Source organism: Acanthopagrus latus, chromosome 17, assembly GCF_904848185.1.
Source record: "Acanthopagrus latus isolate v.2019 chromosome 17, fAcaLat1.1, whole genome shotgun sequence".
NCBI classification, from domain to species: domain Eukaryota; kingdom Metazoa; phylum Chordata; class Actinopteri; order Spariformes; family Sparidae; genus Acanthopagrus; species Acanthopagrus latus.
The window spans coordinates 5916339-5937602 of record NC_051055.1 but is presented as its reverse complement, the minus strand read 5'-3'; the positions used below and the strand labels follow the sequence as shown (position 1 = coordinate 5937602).

The 21264-nt window shown below is 41.0% G+C and overlaps 1 protein-coding gene across 5 annotated transcripts in view; it reads left to right on the top strand.

The window, feature by feature from the left end:
- LOC119005768 (vacuolar protein sorting-associated protein 13B-like) overlaps positions 1-21264 on the top strand; it is a 324995-nt gene that overhangs the window by 46652 nt on the left and 257079 nt on the right. For all 5 annotated transcript variants that reach the window (XR_005070578.1, XM_037073678.1, XM_037073679.1 and 2 more), the window contains exons 12-16: positions 192-279; positions 3609-3794; positions 7660-7829; positions 8640-8834; positions 11625-11749. Coding sequence is in view for 4 of the 5 variants with exons in the window: in XM_037073678.1 (XP_036929573.1) it covers positions 192-279; positions 3609-3794; positions 7660-7829; positions 8640-8834; positions 11625-11749 (764 nt within the window). In the remaining variant the exon portion in view is untranslated. The remainder of the gene's footprint in view (positions 1-191; positions 280-3608; positions 3795-7659; positions 7830-8639; positions 8835-11624; positions 11750-21264) is intronic.

The window sequence follows — 21264 nt, the reverse complement described above, 5'->3', positions numbered from 1 at the left end:
TCTAGTTGTTGTTAATAGTTCCAAATACCAGTGATGATGTAGTTGATTTCTCCCGTCAATAACTCCTTTTATCTTTGATTTGACCTCCTTTGCTGTATTCACCATGACCCCCGTGACTGCCACTCTTAAACGCTATCAGCATGTTTGCTTCCTTACAGCCATGTTTACCCAACTCTGCCTTTGTTTGACAGGAGACCTACACGGAGATAGCTGGCATGCAGCGCTTTGGTGCTTTCTACATGGATTATCTCTACACAATGGAGAACAGCAGCGGCAAAGGTATTGTCTGATCCATTCCTCTTCACAGAGCCTGTTTGCTCACCTTGCCACCTCTTCTCTCTTTTTCTTTATATCTATCATGTTCTCCTTTTCTCTGCCTTGCTCTCTCTTTCTTCCTGTCCATCTTGTACTCTGTCTTTATAATGCTCTCTCTCCTCTTCTCTCCTCTCTGTCAAACAAGCCCCCTGGAGACTTGAAGAAAGAGCTTGTCTTGTTTGAGTCACAGCCACCTGGTCCTTGACCCCTCCTGTCCTCGCTCTCACCCCAAACTTACCTAGAGGGCAACTGTCAGAAGTGTTTAGTCTGCACTGACACGTATTTGAGTTTCTTTCTCTCCGCTGCTTGTTGAAACATTGTTTCCCCCTGTCTCTTTACCTGTAAGCTCTTGAGAAAGTGAATAGGCTCTTCTTGCCTAATTAGGTGTCACTCTTTCTCGCAGAAGCCTTAAGATGGGAAGGATTTCTCATTCCTCAGCTGCAGCACTCAAGAATGTTTATTCAAGTCGGAAAGATCTGAAGTTCCAATCAAGAGATAAAGCATTCGCCATTCAGTTTGAAATGTTATATTTGGCCCATAAATGTCTCTGTGCTTGAGTATGTGATTATTGAGCATTTAATTTCAATGCTGCTGGAAAGCTGCTTTCTTTGTAAGCATGACAGTGACTCCTGAATGACATCCCCCAAGCTTGAAGATGAAACAAAGACACTCTTTCATGCCTAATGTTAATCGAGAAAAAAAGGTAGTATCCAGTAGGATAACTTGACGGCTCATGTGTCGCTGAATGTTGTGCAGAACTGGTGACGGGTGATCAGGCTTCATAGAGAGGAAACCACCAATTAGTCATGATTAAATTAATTTAAGAACACCGTTGCCCTTTTTAACAGAGATCTGATTGTACCAAGTCAATGACTTGAACAGGCTGATTAATTAGGAGTCTAATGACACCTGTGTTGTTCCACTTCTGCCTCACCCTCTTTTTCTGTTTCATTTTACTTCTCTCTGCCTTTGCCTTTCTCTGACTAGGCTTTTGTTTCCTCCTGCTGACAGCTACAGATAAAAATCTAAATTAAAAAAAAACATTAATAATGTCATCCTGAGCTGTCAGAGTCATTTCTGACAGTAGGATAAGTGTCATTCCCCTGTCCTGCGGGACAGCTGCGGTTACCCTTGCCAATTGGAATGCTTCTCTTCTGTCAGTGTTTCTCTTCTTCTCGGACGCGGACCAGATCCAGTGTCAACCAAACAAATTAGCTTCCATTGCCAAGGGACCGACATAAACTCTGACTCAACTGAAATACAAACCAACGCAGGTCACCCTCACCATTGACTTCACATCAGAGCAATGCTGCAGATTAAAAACTTTTTTTCTTAATCTTGGGAAATGGAGACACTTTTAAATCGCCTAAATCCTGGCTAATTTCAGCCACATCGTTCCACCGACCATTCTAACTGCAGCCATATGGTTGATATTAGGCCTAATCCATTGCAGCCAAATGTCAGTGAGGAAGGGAAGGGGAAGTGGCATTGCCCGTTACCCATTCTAAATCTAAAGAATTCTCTCCTAGCACTTCTAGCAAAAAAAAGTTAAATTCATAGTGACTTTCTCTCAGTGGAATGTAACAGGGAACAAAAAAAATATTGGCCACCTTTTGTCCTCTTCCTCCCCCACTGCCATTCATCCACCCCCTCCTTTTATTTTTAGTTTCTCCCTTTTTATTGCTGGGGAGCCGAGGCTTTTAAGTAGACCTCTGGAACAGGGACCTGCGATGAATGAAGGGACAGGTGTGTAAGAGAAGTGGACATTTGGAATATTCATCATTCCAGTGGTTCACGGCTATGTGAGCTGCTCCCTGCTGCTGCATTACACCGCTGCCATCTTTGTTGTGTTATTGCCAAGTGAAGCGATTCTGTATTTATTCCTTAAGTAAGGAGTGGGATATGTGAATAAGATTAAGCTTATACATGAATAAATATACATGTCAAAAACCCACAAATCTGTACATTGAATACAGGAGGTGAAACGGTCTTGGTCATAAAATATACATGCTCTTCTAAAGAACAGCAGTCTTGAGTTAAAATGGTTTCTACAGCTACAACTTCTAGACACTCATCCACAAGCTTCTGGTAGTCCTCTAGCTGAATTTTTAACTACTCCTCTTGAAAGAATCAGCAAAGTTCAACTAAATGTGTTAGCTTCCTGGGACAGACTTGTTTCTTCAGCACAGTCCTCATGTTTTCAGTCAAAGTAATTTCTTTACCACTTTTGATCTGTGTTTGGGATCATTGCTCTGTTGGAACACCCAACTACAACAAAGACCCAATCTTGGCTGATGATTTTAGGTTCTTTCTAAAGAACTTGGATAATCCTCTTCAGTCATTACATTACACCTTTTACTTTCTTCAGGGCACCAATGCCCCACTGCATTATACAATAACCACCATGCTTGACAGAAGGTATGGTGTTATTAGGATTAAAGGCATCACCTTTGCCTCCAAACATATTGCTGGTCATTTTGGCCAAGCATCTAATTTTTCTAGTTTGTCCTTGTCTATGTGATCAGCAGCGAACAGTGGCTTCAGTGCTTTAATTGAGCTTTAAGGTGTTGCATTCTTGCATGGCAGCCTCTCAGCCCATGGTAATGCAAGACACACATGACTGTAGACACTGACAGCTGTCCCTCAGCGGCTTCTAGTTCACCGTGGACTTGCTATTAATTGGTTTTTGGCTGACTCTTGACCATCCTAACCAATTTTTCTCTCAGCAGCAGGGAATGGTTTGAATCTTCTTCCTAATTGTTGCAGCGACACAACTGTACTTACAAAAAAAGTTTGCACAATTGATCGTGGGACCCTTTAACTGAAATGGATCCAAGTGACTTTCCTGACTTGTTCAAATCAATAATGTGCTTTTTCAGATCAATGCTGAGCTGCTTAGAATTTTCCATCGTAGTGTTTGTGGCTGAGTCTAATGGAGGTAGCAAACAAGCCCCATTTAAATGACCCCAGAGAAGTCACCAGCTGTTATTGATCAAAATCACTTAGAATATGTTAAGAGGCCATCCCACAAAGCAAATAAGATTCACACAACTTTCTGCATCACCAAAATTGGTCATTCAATTTATTGTATGTCCACTCATTTCATCAAAGAAAAATGAGAGTTGTAAAAACTATTTGACCTCAAGATGACCATGATATACATGTTCTTTACAAGACTATGTGAACTGTATGTTTATTCTGCGTGCACTTTTCAAAATTTACTTTTAAGTTTGCAGTAGCACGTACTGCATATATTTCAAGTTTTTTTTTTGTATGTGTGTTTCTGTTTGTAGGCTCTCAAGACTTCTCGGTAGTGAGTATGGAAGAGGTAGCGCCCACTGTTCAAGAGACCTCAATCAAGAGGCTGGTGGTGGGACCTCTGGACATCAGATTGCACAGCAGTGCTGTCCACCGCATACTCAAGATGGTCACCTGTGCCATGGACCACGAGTACGAACCCTACTGCAAACCACAGCAAGGTCAGGCTACTAATGCTTATAGCTGTTCCATATGTTTTACTGGGCTGACATTAACAGCTAAGAGTCAGCTAACAAATGATAGCTCACCAAATGTTACACTTGTTTCTTCTCTTCTCTTCTCTTCTCTTCTCTTCTCTTCTCTTCTCTTCTCTTCTCTTCTCTTCTCTTCTCTTCTCTTCTCTTCTCTTCTCTTCTCTTCTCTTCTGAACTGCAACAATCTGCACTTTACAGTATCCTCATCACATTGTTATTTCCTTGCACAACCCATCTTTCAACACACAGCTGTACATGAAAGTAGTGACCTTTTGGACCACATAAGGGAGGATAAACCAAACACCTTTGTTAGCGATCGTCGCTGCACAGCTATTGATGAGCTCATCCTTGGGATGTTGTGAAAGAACGTGGAATGTGTGTCTGTGTGTAATATCTGTAGCAATAACTCTCATTTTTGCGAAACAATAACATCCGTAGGTTTCGGTTGATTCAGCATCTGCGATAGATAATAGATGATGGGGTAATTACTATAGAGCTTTTGACTAAAGCTGGGTAGGTCAGTGTGTTCCTTCCTGTTTCTATATGTATCTGTTCTCTTTGGCATTTACCGGAGACGGGTCAGTATAGTTATGACCCCTGAAACGAGGGCTCCTCTCCTCTCCTCTCCTCTCCTCTCCTCTCCTCTCCTCTCCTCTCCTCTCCTCTCCTCTCCTCTCCTCTCCTCTCCTCTCCTAGCAATACCAGTACTAGTATTTGTTTTATTTCTATGCTATTATTAATTATCAACAACGATATGTCCTTGTTCTGAGAAAGCTGATTTTAAAGTTGTCATGTCCGTTCATCAAATTAGATGATTACAATATGTTTCTTCCATAAACCAGTACCTTTATGCCTTTACACTAGCTTAGATGTAAAAATACATATTTGCCTTCATGTAATATGCATTTATCTAAATAGTGCCGGCCTTTATCTTCACTGCCTCTCCACTTTTCGCATGCAGCTTCAAAGCTGAAAGCATGAGTTTACTCTGGAAGTTTGGCTTTTGGATTTTAAGACTGTTTTGGTAACACACAAAGGTTTGCCATTTCCCCATTTTGAACTTTGCTACTGAAAAACAGGGTTACAGGTGTAACCATGATTTTGTGGACCCAGGATGACTGCCAGAGGCAGTGCGTGGGACTTGATATATTCTGTCTTGCGCAGGCGCAGGTTGTGTATTTATATCAACAAAATCATGTGTGACCTTGGATGACCCCGACCAGGTATAACTACCGGTGTCCTCTGTGTAATTATTCCAACAGAGTCTTTAAGTGGCTCATCGATTTGACTGAGATGCTTGCAGTCATCGTGGTGATATAGATTACTGTTCTATTTCACCCTTCCTGACTGCCTGAGGTAGTGCTTATCACCGGATGATTTTATGACAACAGAGTTGCCAGGAATCCAGATTACCTACCTCGTAAGGCAACTTAAGGTAGCATCAGAACCAATTTATTTAAGCATCTCAAACAGAAGCATGCAGCCGAGTGGGACGAATGTTGTTCACTACGAGATGTAGTGCACAGCAGTGGCTGTGGCTCAGGTCTAGATTCCTCTGGTCTGCAAGTGTCTTTGGGCAGGATACTGAACCCCAAAGTGCTCCTAATGTGCTGATCGGCACCAGCCACCACCATAAGTGTATGAATGTATGTATGAATTACTGTAAGCAGCTTTGGACAAAAACACCTGATAAATATCCTAAATGTAAATATACAAGACCACATACACCAGCTAAAAAGCAGCCAACATCAGTGAAATCATTATTATTGTGTCCTGTATGGTGAGAAAGGGTCCGTCAGGTTGCATATCACGAACGATATGGTACCCAAATATTCAGTGGAAAAGCTGGGGTTCATTCACATGCTGAATACCTTCGACCATAGGTATATGCTACAAAGCCACAACAGGGCATGCCTCATGCCTACCAGAGGTAGTAGACTTCAATGCCAAAAAAGCCTAAAGGGCCAAAAAATATTAAAATGAAAACATTTGTTTAATGAAAGTTATGTTCACGCTTCAATCCAAATGGGGATATTGATCTGTTTTTGTAAAAGCATGCAGGCTGACATGTTAAATTTATGTTTACAAAAGCTTGATATCAAAAGGGCACTTTTATTTATTGTTTCAAGTGAGTTTTAAGGTGTGCTGTTTACAATGGCAGGGCCATTTTGTTTACAATAAGAGCAATTAATTAAAAGCAATACTTTTAATAATTTCTTTTTGAGAAGGAAAAGAAAAATAGATTAAAACTGTAAATCGAGTTTGGTGAGGAAAAAATTTGAGATTAAATTTTAAGGCCATATCGCCGATGGGTTACAAAAACAGCATTTTTGTTGGATGAGGTCTTCAATATAAATCTTGGTAGTTTCAGCAATGTTTGCATGTATATCAACTGAGTTTGACTTTGCAGTGTAAAAGACAGATGTTCTTAGTTCTGTGTTTTGGGACAGTTCAGGTTTTGTCTGGTCTGTCTATGTTTTTGGTGACAAAAACATAAATAGATGCAGATGCTCTATACTCCAGCCTTGGTTTTATGGGATATGCTTACTAAGACAGAGATAGAAGTCAGGAGCTCAAAGACATTATACAGTCAGTATACAGTACTTTTCAACAGCTCAGGAAGTACCACTTTCCTCCCCAAAACAGCCAAACTGGCTGGTGTCTGTGTTATTTATAAGATATTACACTGTTTAGAGTCTGAGGCTCCAACTTGCAAAATAGGTACAAAATGTCCATTTGTGTGAATGTTTTTTTTTTAATAAACTGCTTAAGAACACTATTAGGGACAAAGTAAGAAGAGTTGGACTTGTTACGTGGAGCAGGAAAATACAGTGCAGGGTTTGTAGTAATAATTGTGTGTATGTTGGCATGTGCACTTGTTCTTTCTTATCTAATTGTTACCTTTTCTGTGTGATTTGAATACTTAGTGTTTCAGTGTTCATTATCAAGCCTCTGTGAACCATGTGAGCTGCATGTTTTTAGTAATTTAAACGTTGACTGTGGATGTTGACTTGAGCCCTGGCATGTCATGATTAGATTGGACATGGCAGTGCCAGATGAACCTGATGCGGACTGCAGCGGTAGGCCAGAGAGCAAACAGCTTTGGGATCAGGTTGTGAGCCCACCTTGGAGCTGGGATTGTAGCCCAACAGAACTTTTACTGAACTGAAAAATACCCATGTCCTGGGACTAGAGCCAAGGCTGCTCAGTAACAAAGGTCTCAGGTTTTGGTCCACCTCAGGCCCCGGACATGGTTTAGTGGTTCAGTGCTCTGGTCACTCCATTCTTTTGGTGAGCACTGACCTTACTCGCCTCCATTTTATGTTTACTTGGTTCACTTCATTTTCTGCCTCTCCGGATGTTTCTGGTTATTGATTGAATGAGTGGTTTTATGACAGTTCAAAAACAAAGCTACTGGGAAACAGCCACTGTAATGAATATTGCTTGGAGATGCCAGTATTTTTATAGTGATGTTTATTTTATTTAGTGTATGAGGTGGTGGTTTTTGTGGGAAAATACTTTTTATTGTATTAATGCTGCAGGCGCAGAGGAGAGGCACCCACTCAAATAAACTGGTGTGCTTTATAGCTAACTTCTCTCACTGGAAGTCCTCAAATCCAAATGGTTTGGCCTTTTTTCCACTCTACTTTATTTCAAATAATGCACCACAGGTCACGTACTTGAGGTTAGACTCTATGTAAAACATAGGGAAATCAGTTGTATTTGTATTAATATATTTCATCTTTCATCCCTTTACTGCACCTCTGAAATATGTTTCAGTATTTGTTCCAAGGCTAACATGATTCTGTCTGTTGTGTCACTGTCTCTGTAGAAATGGCTGAGGAGAGCCATGGTCCAGCTACTCCTGAAGAGCTATCAAGTTTAGAGGAATTCATCCCAACCAGACTTACGTGCATCACTCTGCTCCAAGTCTCAGTCACTGTCTCCATGGCAGAATTCAACCTCCTCCACACACTAATGCCTGTTATCATGGGACACAAGGTAGTGCTTACAAACCTACTTTATTCTGCAGATGTCCCTCTGTGTATGTTCTTATCTTCCTCGAGAATCTCTTTTTTTCAGGACCATTAATATGTCATGGGTGACTGATTTACGTACATGTACAATCTGAAAATCTAGTATGCAGAAAGGAAGGGAGAAAGGATTATATGCACACATGATGATCAGACACTTCTAGTGACTTACAGTAGACACTGATATGGAATCTTCTGTACGCTTGTCCGAACAGGCATCAAATTGATAGATAACTTAATCACTTATTCAAAAGATACTCATACAGAACAAATTGTAATAGGTGCTTATTACCAATTTAAACAGTTAAATATCTTGCTAAAAGGTTCTCATAAATATATGAATATTTCAGTCATCTAAAAGAGGATGAATACATTTGGCATTCTTCTGCTAAAAGGGAAAAATCAGATTTCACTGTATTTTATGACTGGTTTAGTTTAGTATTATTTTTTAGTATCATTTTATCATTATTTATTATTATATTATTATTATTTTTCTGACTACATTGTGACAATACAATAAAAATAATTAAAAATTCAATTTGAACATGTAATCCAGCCATTATTCACATACATAGACAATACATACATAATTTAAGCCACAAATTTAGATTTAATTCAATGTAACAAATCATCAAATAGTGAACCTACAGCTGTACGAGGGAGACTGATATGGACAACTTGACTATGGACTGTAAAAATAGGATATTTGAATATGTACATATGGATATGAATTCTCACTTGTTTTCCTTCACCCCCTTTTATATCTTCAACTTGCCAGACGGCACCAGGCCTGGTCAACATACCAGTGTTTCAGCCGCTACGCCCTCTACCTGCTGTGCAGTTCCAGGTGGAAAGGGTGAATGTTGAACACTCTGTGCCCATGTATGCTCCAGAGCTAGTCAGGGCTGTCAGCAGTCTCAGCCAACCATCTGACAACCTGTTGCATCACTGTTATGCACACTTCTACCTTAAGGTGAGCACAACAATATTGTACTCAAGCTGTCCTTTCAGCAGACAGAACATTGGGACATACAGTCAACAACACTAACAATTTCATTGTTCACGATTCTGCTGTTAAAAGAGTTGTTTTCTAGTTAAGAGGTGTATCTTACATCTACACCTGACTTTTCCAAATAGACATCTGTTCTACAATATACTAAATTGTTGAAATGTCAGTCTCTACTAAGAGAAACCATTCAGAAAATCAGACAATGTAGATTGCAGTATAAACCTGTATATTTTAGGTTTGTTTCACATTTGCAGAATTGACTCCCTCATCAAAAACAGTTATTTGCAGTTAAAGACAGATAGGGCAGCAAGATGGTGCAGTGGTTAGCACTGTTGCCTCACAGCAAATTGGCCCTAGGTTTGAAACCCTGCTGGGGCAGGGCCTTTTTCTGCAGAGTTTGCATGTTCTCCCTGTGTCGTGGGTTCTGTTCGGGTACTGTGGCTTCCTCCTACAGTCCAAAAACACAAAGGTTAGTTTCATTGGTCACTCTAAATTGTCTGTCCGGGTGACTTCCAGGGTGTACGCCACCACTCACTCAATGTCAGCTAGGATTGGCTACGAACTAACGCATGACTGTGTAACCAATAAGCAGTTATGGATTATTAATGAATGAATATATGATGAATAAATCAAAAAGAGATGAGAACCTATACCAGGTATTTGATAATATACGGTGAAAACTTACGGTAGAGGGAAAACAAAACTAATGGAAATCACCTGGAAAGCTAATTCTGTTCCTGTAATATTTTCCCCCTCCTTTAGTATTTTTGATTAATAAAGGTTTGTATGTGTCTTTATTTTGTTAATTTCACTTTGTTTTACCTATGTCTCTTTATCTTTCATCTTTCAAGGTGACACATCTACTAATTTTTGTAGTTAAGAATACAGTTTTCTATACACATAGACTGAAGTCAGCCAGGTCAACCGCATGGCCACAGCTTTGTCTTTACTCTGAAATAACCTTAATGACCCTTTTAATGACCTTTTCACCTGGTCATAAAAATCTCAGCACTAAGCTTCCTGATGAGCCCCAGTCCAACTCTGGTCTTCTTCATGACTTTTTTCTCCTAGCAAGATTGATAGAATCCTACAGGCTTGTATTGTGCAGCTGTGGCATTCCCCTGTTACTGCATTGATTGTATAGTTTTGACTGGTAGTTTGAAGCTCAAAGCTCACTGTTACAGTGACACATCTAAGTGGGGATTAAGACAAAATACACTGGCTCTTCAGAGAACACATTTATAATCACAGGACAAGATTCTTGGCCACCCATAAGTTAACAGATTGTTTAGTTTGATCAGACCATTTTTTAAGCACTTATTTAGTATATAGATTTGTGATATTTGAACATTTTAGCTGTTGCTCAGGGGGATGTGGAGACACTAGTGATACGGTTCTGAAAATTCTGAGTACTCAGCTGCGAAAATATTTATTTCTACATACTACTCATTCCATTTGTTGTTGATGTAAAAATTGTAAAGCTATGTCTATAATGTATAGATAGCCAGTTATAAATTTCTTCAAGAAAGCGTATGTGTTTTGTATACATAGCTGTTATGCAAATTGTTTGCGTTTATTAGTTGATTGAATATCGGATGACTGCAGTAAATACATTTTTGACTCCCACGTTTCATTTCAAATTGAGCTATGAATAAACTATAAAGAATGAGGTGTATTCTAATTTCCTTGATGGCCCCATGAAGTATGTTTAAAACTATGTAAGCTTCAGAAAACTCATCTTATTCACCTTTTAGCCTGGATAACAGATATGGAACAATCTGGGGTGGCCCAGTCTGGCCTGGTATGGCCTGGTTATGTTTTTTTAAGGCAGGATGTTTGCTGGACATCATGCTGGTAGTCCTTATCACAGGGTCACTGCAGGGTTAGCAGTCAACTGGTCAGTGGCCAAGGATCATTCTGACCAATCAGCCAGTCAGTATCTCTATCTGCCAAGGTACTAATTCTACCTCTGGATTTTGGCACAGGGATCATGACAGGGTGGAGGTCATTCTGGATGCAATTCACCCACTTGAGGAAGTGATTTGAAACGGGTATAAACCAAGGCTTATCTTAAGCTGTGTTTTATTGACACTGGCAGTCAAAGCTAAGGTGTCTGTCTTGAAGGTAGTGGTTAGCTATTGCCTCACTTTTCCATGGTTGTAGACAAGAACTCAAAGTCAGCCTGTTTGCTTGACAAGGAGGTCACAGAAGTAAATAGATAATTAGAAACTTCAGTAGTTGCTTCAGGCCTCTGAAGGAGAACAGAATTTTGAATCTGGTCTCCTAGAAGTTGCTGTATGGTCCAAAACTTACATTTCAATAGCTGGTTTTATTATGTTCTGTATCTGTATCTGACAGTCACACAATCCAACTTGATATACTACTCTTGTTTGTAATAGGAAAAGACAGTTAATTATCATTCTAGTTTTATCCAAGCTTTCGTCTCTCTGCTCTTGGTCCATCTGCGTTGCAATGTGGTTTGGTGGAGCTTTGCTTGCGGGAATTCAATAAGTCCTGCTCTGTGCGCATATAGCAGCTGCATGTTGAACAGCTGGGCCCAGCCATCATACACTACCTCCAATATTAAACAGGGCTTCATCCACTAGGCTCACTTCATGGAGTATGCAAATGTTGACGTTGCAGTATAGTGTGTGGCTGATTGTGTGGCATGTGGCATGGATATCTCTTAACGGTGCCTCCCATCTCTCATACACTTTCTTACTTTTTCTCTTTTTTTTCCCTCCCTTACCCCAGGTGTTTGGGTTCCAGGCAGGTTTGACATGCCAGGAAAGTACAGGGGGTTTCCTGCCTCTCATCCCCATCATTCCGTCCTTTAGCACTGCCCTCTATGGGAAGCAAATCCAGATGCCTGCATACTGGTGAGTTTCCAAAATTTTCCAAAATGAATGTAAATTTGAGTGATCCCAGAGGCAGGACGAGTTTCCTTTGTGAACTTAGATTATTAGATGTAAATTGATAACTGCGGTTGATTTTTAAAGGTAAATGGATCCTCATCATATTGCCTTTTAAAATCTTTGGGGTTGAAGTGATGTCCATTGAAATTAAGCTGATGAATGTCAGTTTATCTTTTATCTATTTATTTTTTGTGTTCATGTTTGATTGACTGACCCAACACTAAAGGTTTCTAATGATTGTCTCCAAATATTTAGTTTTTCTGCAATTGCTGCTCTTGGGCTGATACAACAGAAAACATTATTCTGATCTTCCAGAGGAAATTATTTAAGGATGTTTGGTTCATGTAAACATCTGTGAATCTTCCTGTGCTCCAGACGCATGCTGAGAAGACCTCCAAAAATGATTTCAGTCTGCAGTACCAATGTCAAGTTGCTTATAAATAGTGCAGAAAATCCCTACAGGCTGAACACCGTACTGCTGTACCCATTTTGAGAGATCCAGTTCAGGCATTGTACAATTTAAAATTTTTATTGAGATTTTTACTCACTGCACATGATGATTAAGGTCAATATATGCATAGAAGTTGTGTGATGGTTAAGCTACAAAACTACAATAACTGGACAGATGTTTTACATTCTACAAGCACCTGTGTGTGGCATTATAGGTAATAATCACCCTCAGTCACTCAGTAAAGATGCCTACCAGAGTGACATCAGGCTGATTCTGGAAAGGCTTGAGGGTGCACCTCCTATGTATATTTGTATTTTTGAATTTTTATATCTGTGTTTGTCTGTCTGTATACAGTGTGTTTGTCTATGTGTGTGAGTTTGTGCTCATAGGCGCATGTATTCTATTTTATTAAGAGGACTGCAGCCTTCTGCTGGCAGTGCATCAAAATGTATTTAAAGTGATGGATGAACCACTTCTCCCGCGGTCAGTTTGGAAAACACTTTGGAAAACAAAGGATAGGAATCTAAGACAACGCTGTGTAAAGGGATGAAAACACAAATTTGCTATATCCCAGTCTTTGTACCAGACAGTGAATGACTCATTTGGGATGTCCCCTTGAGAGGTGAAGAGAGGACAAGAAGGAGAGGACTTAATGTTCAGAGGTGGAACAGTTGGACAAATGTAGGATTTGAGAGAGGTAACCAAGAAATTGATTGAGAGTCTTTAAATGTTGAAGCTATCAAAATTCAAAGGAAATGGAAGAGAACAAGGAGAAATGGAAAGGGAAAGACACTGCACTTGTCAACAGCCCAGTGTTTAATTTTGTGCAGACAGCATCACTGAAGACAGAATGGAGGAAAGAGAATATAAGAGAGGGTGGAAGATGTGTTGAGAGGAAGAGATGATGATGGGAAACAGTGTAAATGGACTGCATGGAAGAGGGATGAGACAGAAACGTTGGAAGATGGATAAAGTGGAGTTGAAATTGCAGTATGGTCACGTGTAATATCCAAATCACAGGAGCTGCACATTTTTGATTAATGTAAATTGTGTGACAACATACCATTAGAAAATAAACATTGTCGTGCTACAGAGATGCCCCGATCTACAAAACATTTTTTTCATTTACAACTGAACATGCTTGTTTGGCACAGACCCCAGCAAAAATCACCTCACAATAATTGCAGTATGCTTATGCAATATGCTTTGTTCGGCCCTAGATTACGTCCTGTCTTTCATCTACGCTCATCCCACTGAGACAGCATTGTATCATATCTATGTACAGTATATTAGATATTCAGTTTATTATCAGTCTACAACACAAACAATGTATGCATCTTTTTCTTTTTACTGCTAGAGTAACACAAGCACATGCGCACACACACACACACACACGCACACCTTGGGCCCTCTCTCTCACACCTTGCAGTCAGAGTGCTTGTTAAAGCAGGAAACCTGTGTGAGACTAGCTTGGGAATCGTTTCCCCCCCATTAGTTTAGATTTAAACATGTCAAGGAGCTGCAGATGGTTTTGACTTTTCCTGACTTCTTCTCCAGGCAAACATTGTATCTACTGTACAGTGGTTAACTGACCACATAGGGACACACAAGGCCCTCATTCATTGTGGTGTGTGAGTGTGTCTGTAGACAGAACCTGATTCCCTGTGCTTTTCTGCTCCCAATAAGAGACTCCTAGCTGCTTGTTTGATCTCCAGCTCCCCCCCTTTCTGCCTTGCCTGCCTCAAATAGTGGAATCAGATGTAAAACGGATGTTATTTTTCTCTCTGACAATCACTAGATGTTTCTCATCTCCAGAGAGGCTCCTAGATCAATGCTCCCCCATGGCTTTTCTTTCAGCCCAGACCTGCCTGAGAAATAACACTGGCAACCTCTCACAGAGTCTCTTGACACATTAAGAAAATACTCTGTTATTCTTTGTCGTATCAACCCTTTGATGGAATACAGTATATATATGTCCAGTAACAGTGTGCACTTGCAGTCCTTATCTTCGTCTTATTTGAATAGATGTTAGACTTTGTGATGGTATTGCAGTCATACCTCAAAACATGTCAACATGCAATACCCAAGATAATTGTACTGGCCTTAACAGGATTATTTCCACTCCATCTATTTTTCCTCATTCCTCTAAATGTTTCCGACACCTGGACAGGTTAGAAGCACTTCTAGCATTTTCTAACAGTTGCCGGTTTGTTTCCCTGTCAGACTCTTTCCTGTCGATCATAATGGGACAGGGTGTATTGCGCGGGGTTATGAGTTCTGAACCTGCCAGTTCAGGCTTGATGTGACTTGCATTTGACCCTCTCTGTCTAAACTGGAGCTATGACTGTCTTGTTTTCTGACCTGTGTGTTGCTACAGTCAAAATCTTATTAACACAGCCTGACAGTTTGCTCCTGGAAGAATGATGATGAACAGGTTTGACAGAGAAGAAATAGAAGAGCGTATCAGAAAGGGCTGGTTCACAATCAGCAATGCTAACAAGTGAATATTGGTCTCTACATTTGTTTCCTTTTGTGCTGATGTCATCTGCTATGGTTAGGTACAATTTTGGTGAGTGAGTTTAAAAACTGGAAAAGGTCCTGGGTGGACAGTGAGATGAAAGACTAAGTGCACATTTTAACTTTGAGCTGACTTAATTCTCAGTGTGTTTGAACAATGGCTGACAGATGCACAGTCAGACAGACGGTTCCTCTCCTAAATGTGAGTGACACATTGAAGGAAGCCAAAAGATGCACTCCACCAGGTGGTAGCATTTAATTTGACTGTATTGATGTTTGTTTTGGGACTGCTGCTCAGCGCTGATGTAACTCCAACAACACCCCTTTCCAAGATGTTCTGTTCTCTGAGCGGACACTGAGCAGAGCTGCACAAGCTTTTGAAGTTTTAAGGAAATATAAAAAGAAAGTGGAAAGCATGAGACCTTAGTGAAGGTGTAGGAGCATGCCAGTAAGAGAGTAGTCTGAGAGAAAGAGCTGTCTCAGTTTCTTTGTCAGTCAGTAGTTTTGTTATGCAGAGTCTTGGATCAGCTTTTCCATTACAAATATAAAAGGTAGCTTTAGATTTGTCCCCCTCTGGACTCTATTAAAAGTAAATGGTGACTGACAGGAGAGAAGAGTAGCTTGGAGGAGCACAGTATAGAGGGTGATGTCATATGCACGCATTTTGAATCCCTCGCTTGTGTTTGTCATTGTGCAGCCAGCTCGTGCTTAAGCAATCGTATATATATGACTGCCAGGTGATCATGGGGGATTTGGAGAGGCACTGGGCGTTTGTGAAGACCCAGCACCTCTCCTGATGAGTTGGCTCACAGTGTGTACTGTAGCTCATGTTTCCTTCAGTCTCACCACAAAGGCTCCAGCCTCTCACAGTGGGCAGCATGGGGCTTTCATGGGGAAAGTACACTGCTTTAACATCTTCTCTCTGCCAGTCTTGGCTTCCTGGGCATTTAGTATTGTGTGTGAGACCTTGGATGTATCCAATTAGACTGAAATGTCTTTTTCTCCCTTTTCAGGCATAACTTAATTTTAAGAAAGGTTAATTTCTCCAGAGCACTCGCAGACTCTGACCTTGTAGTTTCCCATTTGGCATTTTTGATGAATTGAAAAGTTTACCCACCACAAGCCTCTGAAGCCTCTGACAGCAATCTCTTCTTTTTAATCACTGGAAAATTGGCAATATGAGTGTTTTCATGTTGGAGTAGGCAAGGGTGGCTCATGCAACCTTCTCTACCAACATTCCCTATAATGCCCTGGTAAGGGTACCTTAGCACCTCCTGGCCTTAGTTAAAATGACCTCAAATGATGTAATGCAACCCATGTTGTGTCTGTGTAAAGATTTGGGGAATAAACTTTGGAGGCTGGAAACTGCCCAACCAACTGAAATGTATAATTTGGTTGTATAATAGTGGATTATCTGGACTGACACTCTGACATTGTGTCCAGGTATCATGTTGGCTAATAAATAACTAAAAGTTAGTGTTAGCTGTTGTTAAACAGTAAGCTTAGGGCCATTTGATCACTGTCGCTAGATCTTAGGTTAGAAGGCACCAACTGAGACACTGAGATAGTTAAGAATAATGCCACTGTCTCTGACATGAAGGACTACATGGTAAAATTTAAGACTTACTTGCATATATTTAAATCGTGTAAGGATAGTAAACTAAGATAACTATTGAAAAATAATATAAGAGTTTCCTCTACCACCATGCTAGCCAAGTTGTCAGATAATTTGGTCAGCCGAAAAGCCAAAATCCTCTGAAATGAACTTTCACTCCCAGTGAATTAAAATGCAGCTGAGAGGCATCAGGCTGTACTTATCCATAATGAAAGGCACTGTATGGGGCCGCTAACTTCACAGCGACTCTACTGAGAGTTTCAATTGGTCTGGCTGTGAAACCAGTTATCCCAGTTAAAATCGGTGCCTGCAAAAAAAAAAAAAGAAAGAAAAAAAAAACTGTGGGGCTGGAAGGTGGCAGTAACGAGGGGATGTTAGAAGTGCCACCTGCAACGATCTCACCAAAACCTAACCTCACTCTCTCACTCATGCACGCACACACTCACACTCACACCATATAATATTCCTTATACTGGGCCACCTGACGGCAACAGCATATGGAGGCAGGCCAAGGCCGGGGCCCACCAACCAACCAACCAACAAACCAGCAGCAGCCCAGTGTGGCTCGTCACATTGCAGGTCGTAATTCAGCCCCATGCCAGCTTTTATGTGGCGTTTTTAGCAGCCCCTATTCCTCGCTCAGCTATTTCTGAGGGGATAATTTCTCAAAGCTTGTGGCATTACAGGTGCATGTTATATAGCCCCAAACGCTGACTTGCCTTGCGAACATTTCTGAATAGAAAAGAATGTTGGCTCTCCCTTGATATCTAATTATTGATCTAACTCTATTAGAGTGTCAATGATTAGGTCAGTTTTTAGCACTACCTGTTGGATTTTTTTTTTTATGTGAAGTTGAGAAGTCCTTTACTATGTCTGGACCAGTAGTCTAGACTTTAGATTAGCTCATGTTGTGATTTATGAATGCTGCTTGAGGCATCTGAGGCATGAGGCTTCTGGTGTGATTGTAATGCCCCATTACCCCTGTTCATAGTTAGTCATAGCAAGCTGCTCCTGGTCTATGTCTCCAAGCACTGCCAAGAACAGGAGGACAAATGCTTTCTGTGTCCTTCAGTGGTGAGCCAGAGAGATCCAAGTCAAATTTAGCAAATGTACATGAACAGCATTCACCGGTGGGAACATTGACTGTTGCTGTTACATTTGTCTACTCGCCATTTTGGCAGGTAATATCATTAACAAGTGGAATTGGAATAATCATTTTGGCTGATGAAAACTGATTTGGGAGTGGCAGTTGGATGGAAAAGTTCAATTTCTGTGCACTGGGTATACATTTATATGACTTAAGACAGCGATCTTGTGAATGATGTCACACAGGCAGCTTCTGCGTCAACTGTTGTGCCCCTAAACCAAACTTTGATTAGGGCTTCTTCTGTAATGAAGTAATCGCTTATATTACTCATCAAGGTCTTAACTGAGATGTCTGTGGAGGCAGGGTTAAAGTAACTGAGAGCTGTTACGGTGAAGGATAATTGAATGACCTTAAATCAACGTGTGGTTGCTGTGGTCATGCTCTGCACTGAGTTGCGGTTCGGAGGCCTTAAGTGCAGCAGGGAATTCATTTAGTTGAACGCATGAACTAGGCCCTTCCCTGTTCTTAAAGAAACATGGTAATGTTTGGAGAGAGAAAATGTTTTCACATGATGAAGCTGAAGGGATGTAGGCACACACTGCAACAAGTAGGCTTTATGTATTAACAGGTGTGTATTAAAAGCCTGGAATGGCATATGATGTAATATTGTTCCACTTTTCACTCCGATGTTCGGGAGTGCAAAGGATTGCGAGCTGCAAGGTAAAACATCATATTCCGTGTGGCACATTCTATAAAGTCTTTCGGCCAACTCTGTCATGAGGACTTTTTTTCTCCTCTACATCTGGTGTCAGACAGTTTTATTTGGTTTCATGGCTGACAGGGATCAATGGACGTATTGAGGAGCCTTGTATTAAGGAAATTGCATCAGCGAATGCAAGGCTGGTGCACTCACTGATTGATGTCTCAGTTCTGAAGGAAGCTTCCATGCCTTTCTTTTAGCATTCAGTCAGTGCTACAGAAACCATAGTTGCTCTGCTGTCGAAGCTGTTTACTTGCCCTTATGATTACAAGTGTCATTTGGTAGCTTAAATCAACATGGGTTTCAGCTCTCAACTCAAGTGTGTATTATAGGCTGTAATGTTTTCAAGAGTCAGTATTCTTGCAATACAAGAATATCCGTTGAATGTTTAACTATACCATGAGATGTATTTGGATGTACAGACCTGAGCCAAGATAGGGAATTCAGGAGCAGCTGTAGATGTTTTCAGTTGACTGAAAGACTCCATTAATGCCTGAATTAGTCATCTGAGGAGCTGAAGCTTGAGGGAGGGAAAACAGTGGGAAATAGGGAAGGGTAGATGGATTATCAGCTCTGAGTGGATTATCATCTACTGTGGTGTGCATTCCACTGTCCTCTCCTCCCCACCAGGCCTCAGTGCTGCTCCATCGCTTCCCAGAACCAAGCCCATCCACTTTTCACTGCTAAAAAAATTGGTGTCACCATGAAAAAAAGATTGTTTTAACTTGGGAAGGGGACCTCACTGGAGTCCGTTTTCTTATCCTAATGACCATCTGCATGAAGGTCAAAGGCCTTGAGAGAATAACACTGAGGACAACTAGTCTGGATCAAAATAAAGGGCAGCCGGTGCTTCCGTTGAATGCTGCTTTTGTTGCTATGACAACGCGACGAGCAAAAGTTTGCAGCAAGATCTAAAAGTATGAATGTGATATTAGGTCTGTAGTCTCCGGTCAAAGGTCTTCTATCTCTGTGTGTCCTTATAAGGAACCGCAGGTCCTCCACAGCTGGACATGTTGGACAGAGGCAGGAAGCTACGTGCACACATGTACGCACCATTATACCCACACACATACACAGGCCTCTTGATGTGTTTTCCTTTAACGCCTGATGAACCACGTCATTGCCATTTTCTCGCCTTTCGGTCTGCAGCTGTCTGCACAACTTGATTAAAACATTTCTTTTAGTAATCCCTGTGTAATGAAGCCCTCTCCTGAGAAGGAACTGTGTGTGTGTGTGTCTCTCTCTCTCTCTCTCTCTCTCTCTCTCTCTCTCTCTCTCTCTCTCCCTCTCTCTTTTGGGTCAGGGGTCCTCCAGATGGGAGGAAGGGGAGGGCCGTGTGTGAATGAAAAAGAGAGTGGAGTGTTTCTTTCTATGAAGAGCCTGGGCTGTTAAGGGCCGATGATTGAGAAATGCACACATGGAACACCTTTGACCTTGGGGAACCACAAAACCTTGAGCTGCGGCCACAATTACAGTCCCTGCTTCCCCCTAACTCATACCCAGATCCAACACAAAGGTTTTAAAAAGTTTGGTTAGGTTAGAGGATGGATGTCACCACAGATTGTGGTTGAGAGATAAAATGAGAAATGCAATGAAAAACGTCAATTCAGTCTTATGGTGTGATGTGAGCCAAATTAGAATATATTGTGTCAATAAAAGATGACTGGCAGTTATTGTAATGTTTGTATAGAACAGGAAATGTACATTGTTGTTTTTTTTTCTGTTTTGGCCTTTTGTTGCTGTATTTGATAGTACAGCTTGACAGGAAATGGGATGAGAGAGAAGGGGGGAATGACATGTGGCTCTGTGCTAGTGTAGCAGAGAGCCACAGGTTCTTCTTCTTCTTCTTCTTCTTTTTTCTCCTCCTCTTCTTCTTCTTCTTCTACTTCTTCCTCCTCGCCTTCGTCTTTGTCTTCCTCTCCCAACTGACATCCAGGTGGTAAAATGATAAGTTTCCCCATCTCCTAATTCAGCCACTTAGGTGTTATTGTTCAGCATGAAGTGCTTGCATGATTTATAATGTTCATTTGGAGGCTTTGCAAGAGACTGTAGCAAGTCTTTTGTAGATAAAAGAGGGGACTTGAGAGCAGCCCATAACTCACTCTGGTTATTTTCAAGAGGGGTCAGTGACCTTGGCTTGGAAAGATGGGGAATTCTGCAATACTTTAAATCAATCTGCACCATAAAGAAAAAAAAAGGTGCAAGCTGTCAGTCTTCCCTTTCCCTCCAGTTTCAGCCCGATTCCCTCCAAAGAAGCAATAGCGTTAGAGGATTTTGCTAACTGCTTGAGTTGGGGAATGTTTGTGTTGGTTAATTAAGGTAGGGTGTGACAGTGAAGGATTTGTAGAAACCTCAGATAACTTATCACTTGTCTCAAGACGGTGGCTATCTGTTGCATCTATCAGACAAATATGTCAGCCCATAATGGATTACATTGTCGTTGCTGTGGGCTGTAGATAAGTTTGAGTCAAGAGAAAGTAGCACATTGTGAGGCAAGTCAAAAGTGATTGACTGCTTTGTTGACTTTTTGTTTGTTCTACTGACTTGAATCTAGTCTACGTGGTGATTTTGAGAACTTCCACCAACTTCTAACTTTTGTGAGTTCATTGGAGTATCATGTTACAGTTCATGTGAAATTTCCCATTTAGCTCCACAGACATAATCCACCTGTGTCAGGGATTGCGTGTTTGCTTGAGTGGGCCTCCTTCATTCTCTGTGGTCCATTGATGGTACAGACACCTTGCTACACATCTCCCGCCCACCTCCCGGCCCCCACAGCTGTCTGTGTCACTGTATTTTGGAAAGAGTGAGGGGACTTGTGTTTAGTACTGTACAGGATATGAGTAATAACAAAAATGAACATTCTGGAAAGTGTGCACAGGTTCCAAGCTTGTATTCTGGGACACTGTGTAAACCATTAGGACCAGCTGCTCTTGGCGATATTCCCTCAATCACGGCAAGATGCTGATCTTAAAAAAAGAATTTGCTGACCACATTTGGCTGTGCTGTTCAGGCATATACACTTGCTTACTCAGTATTGTCCTCTTTC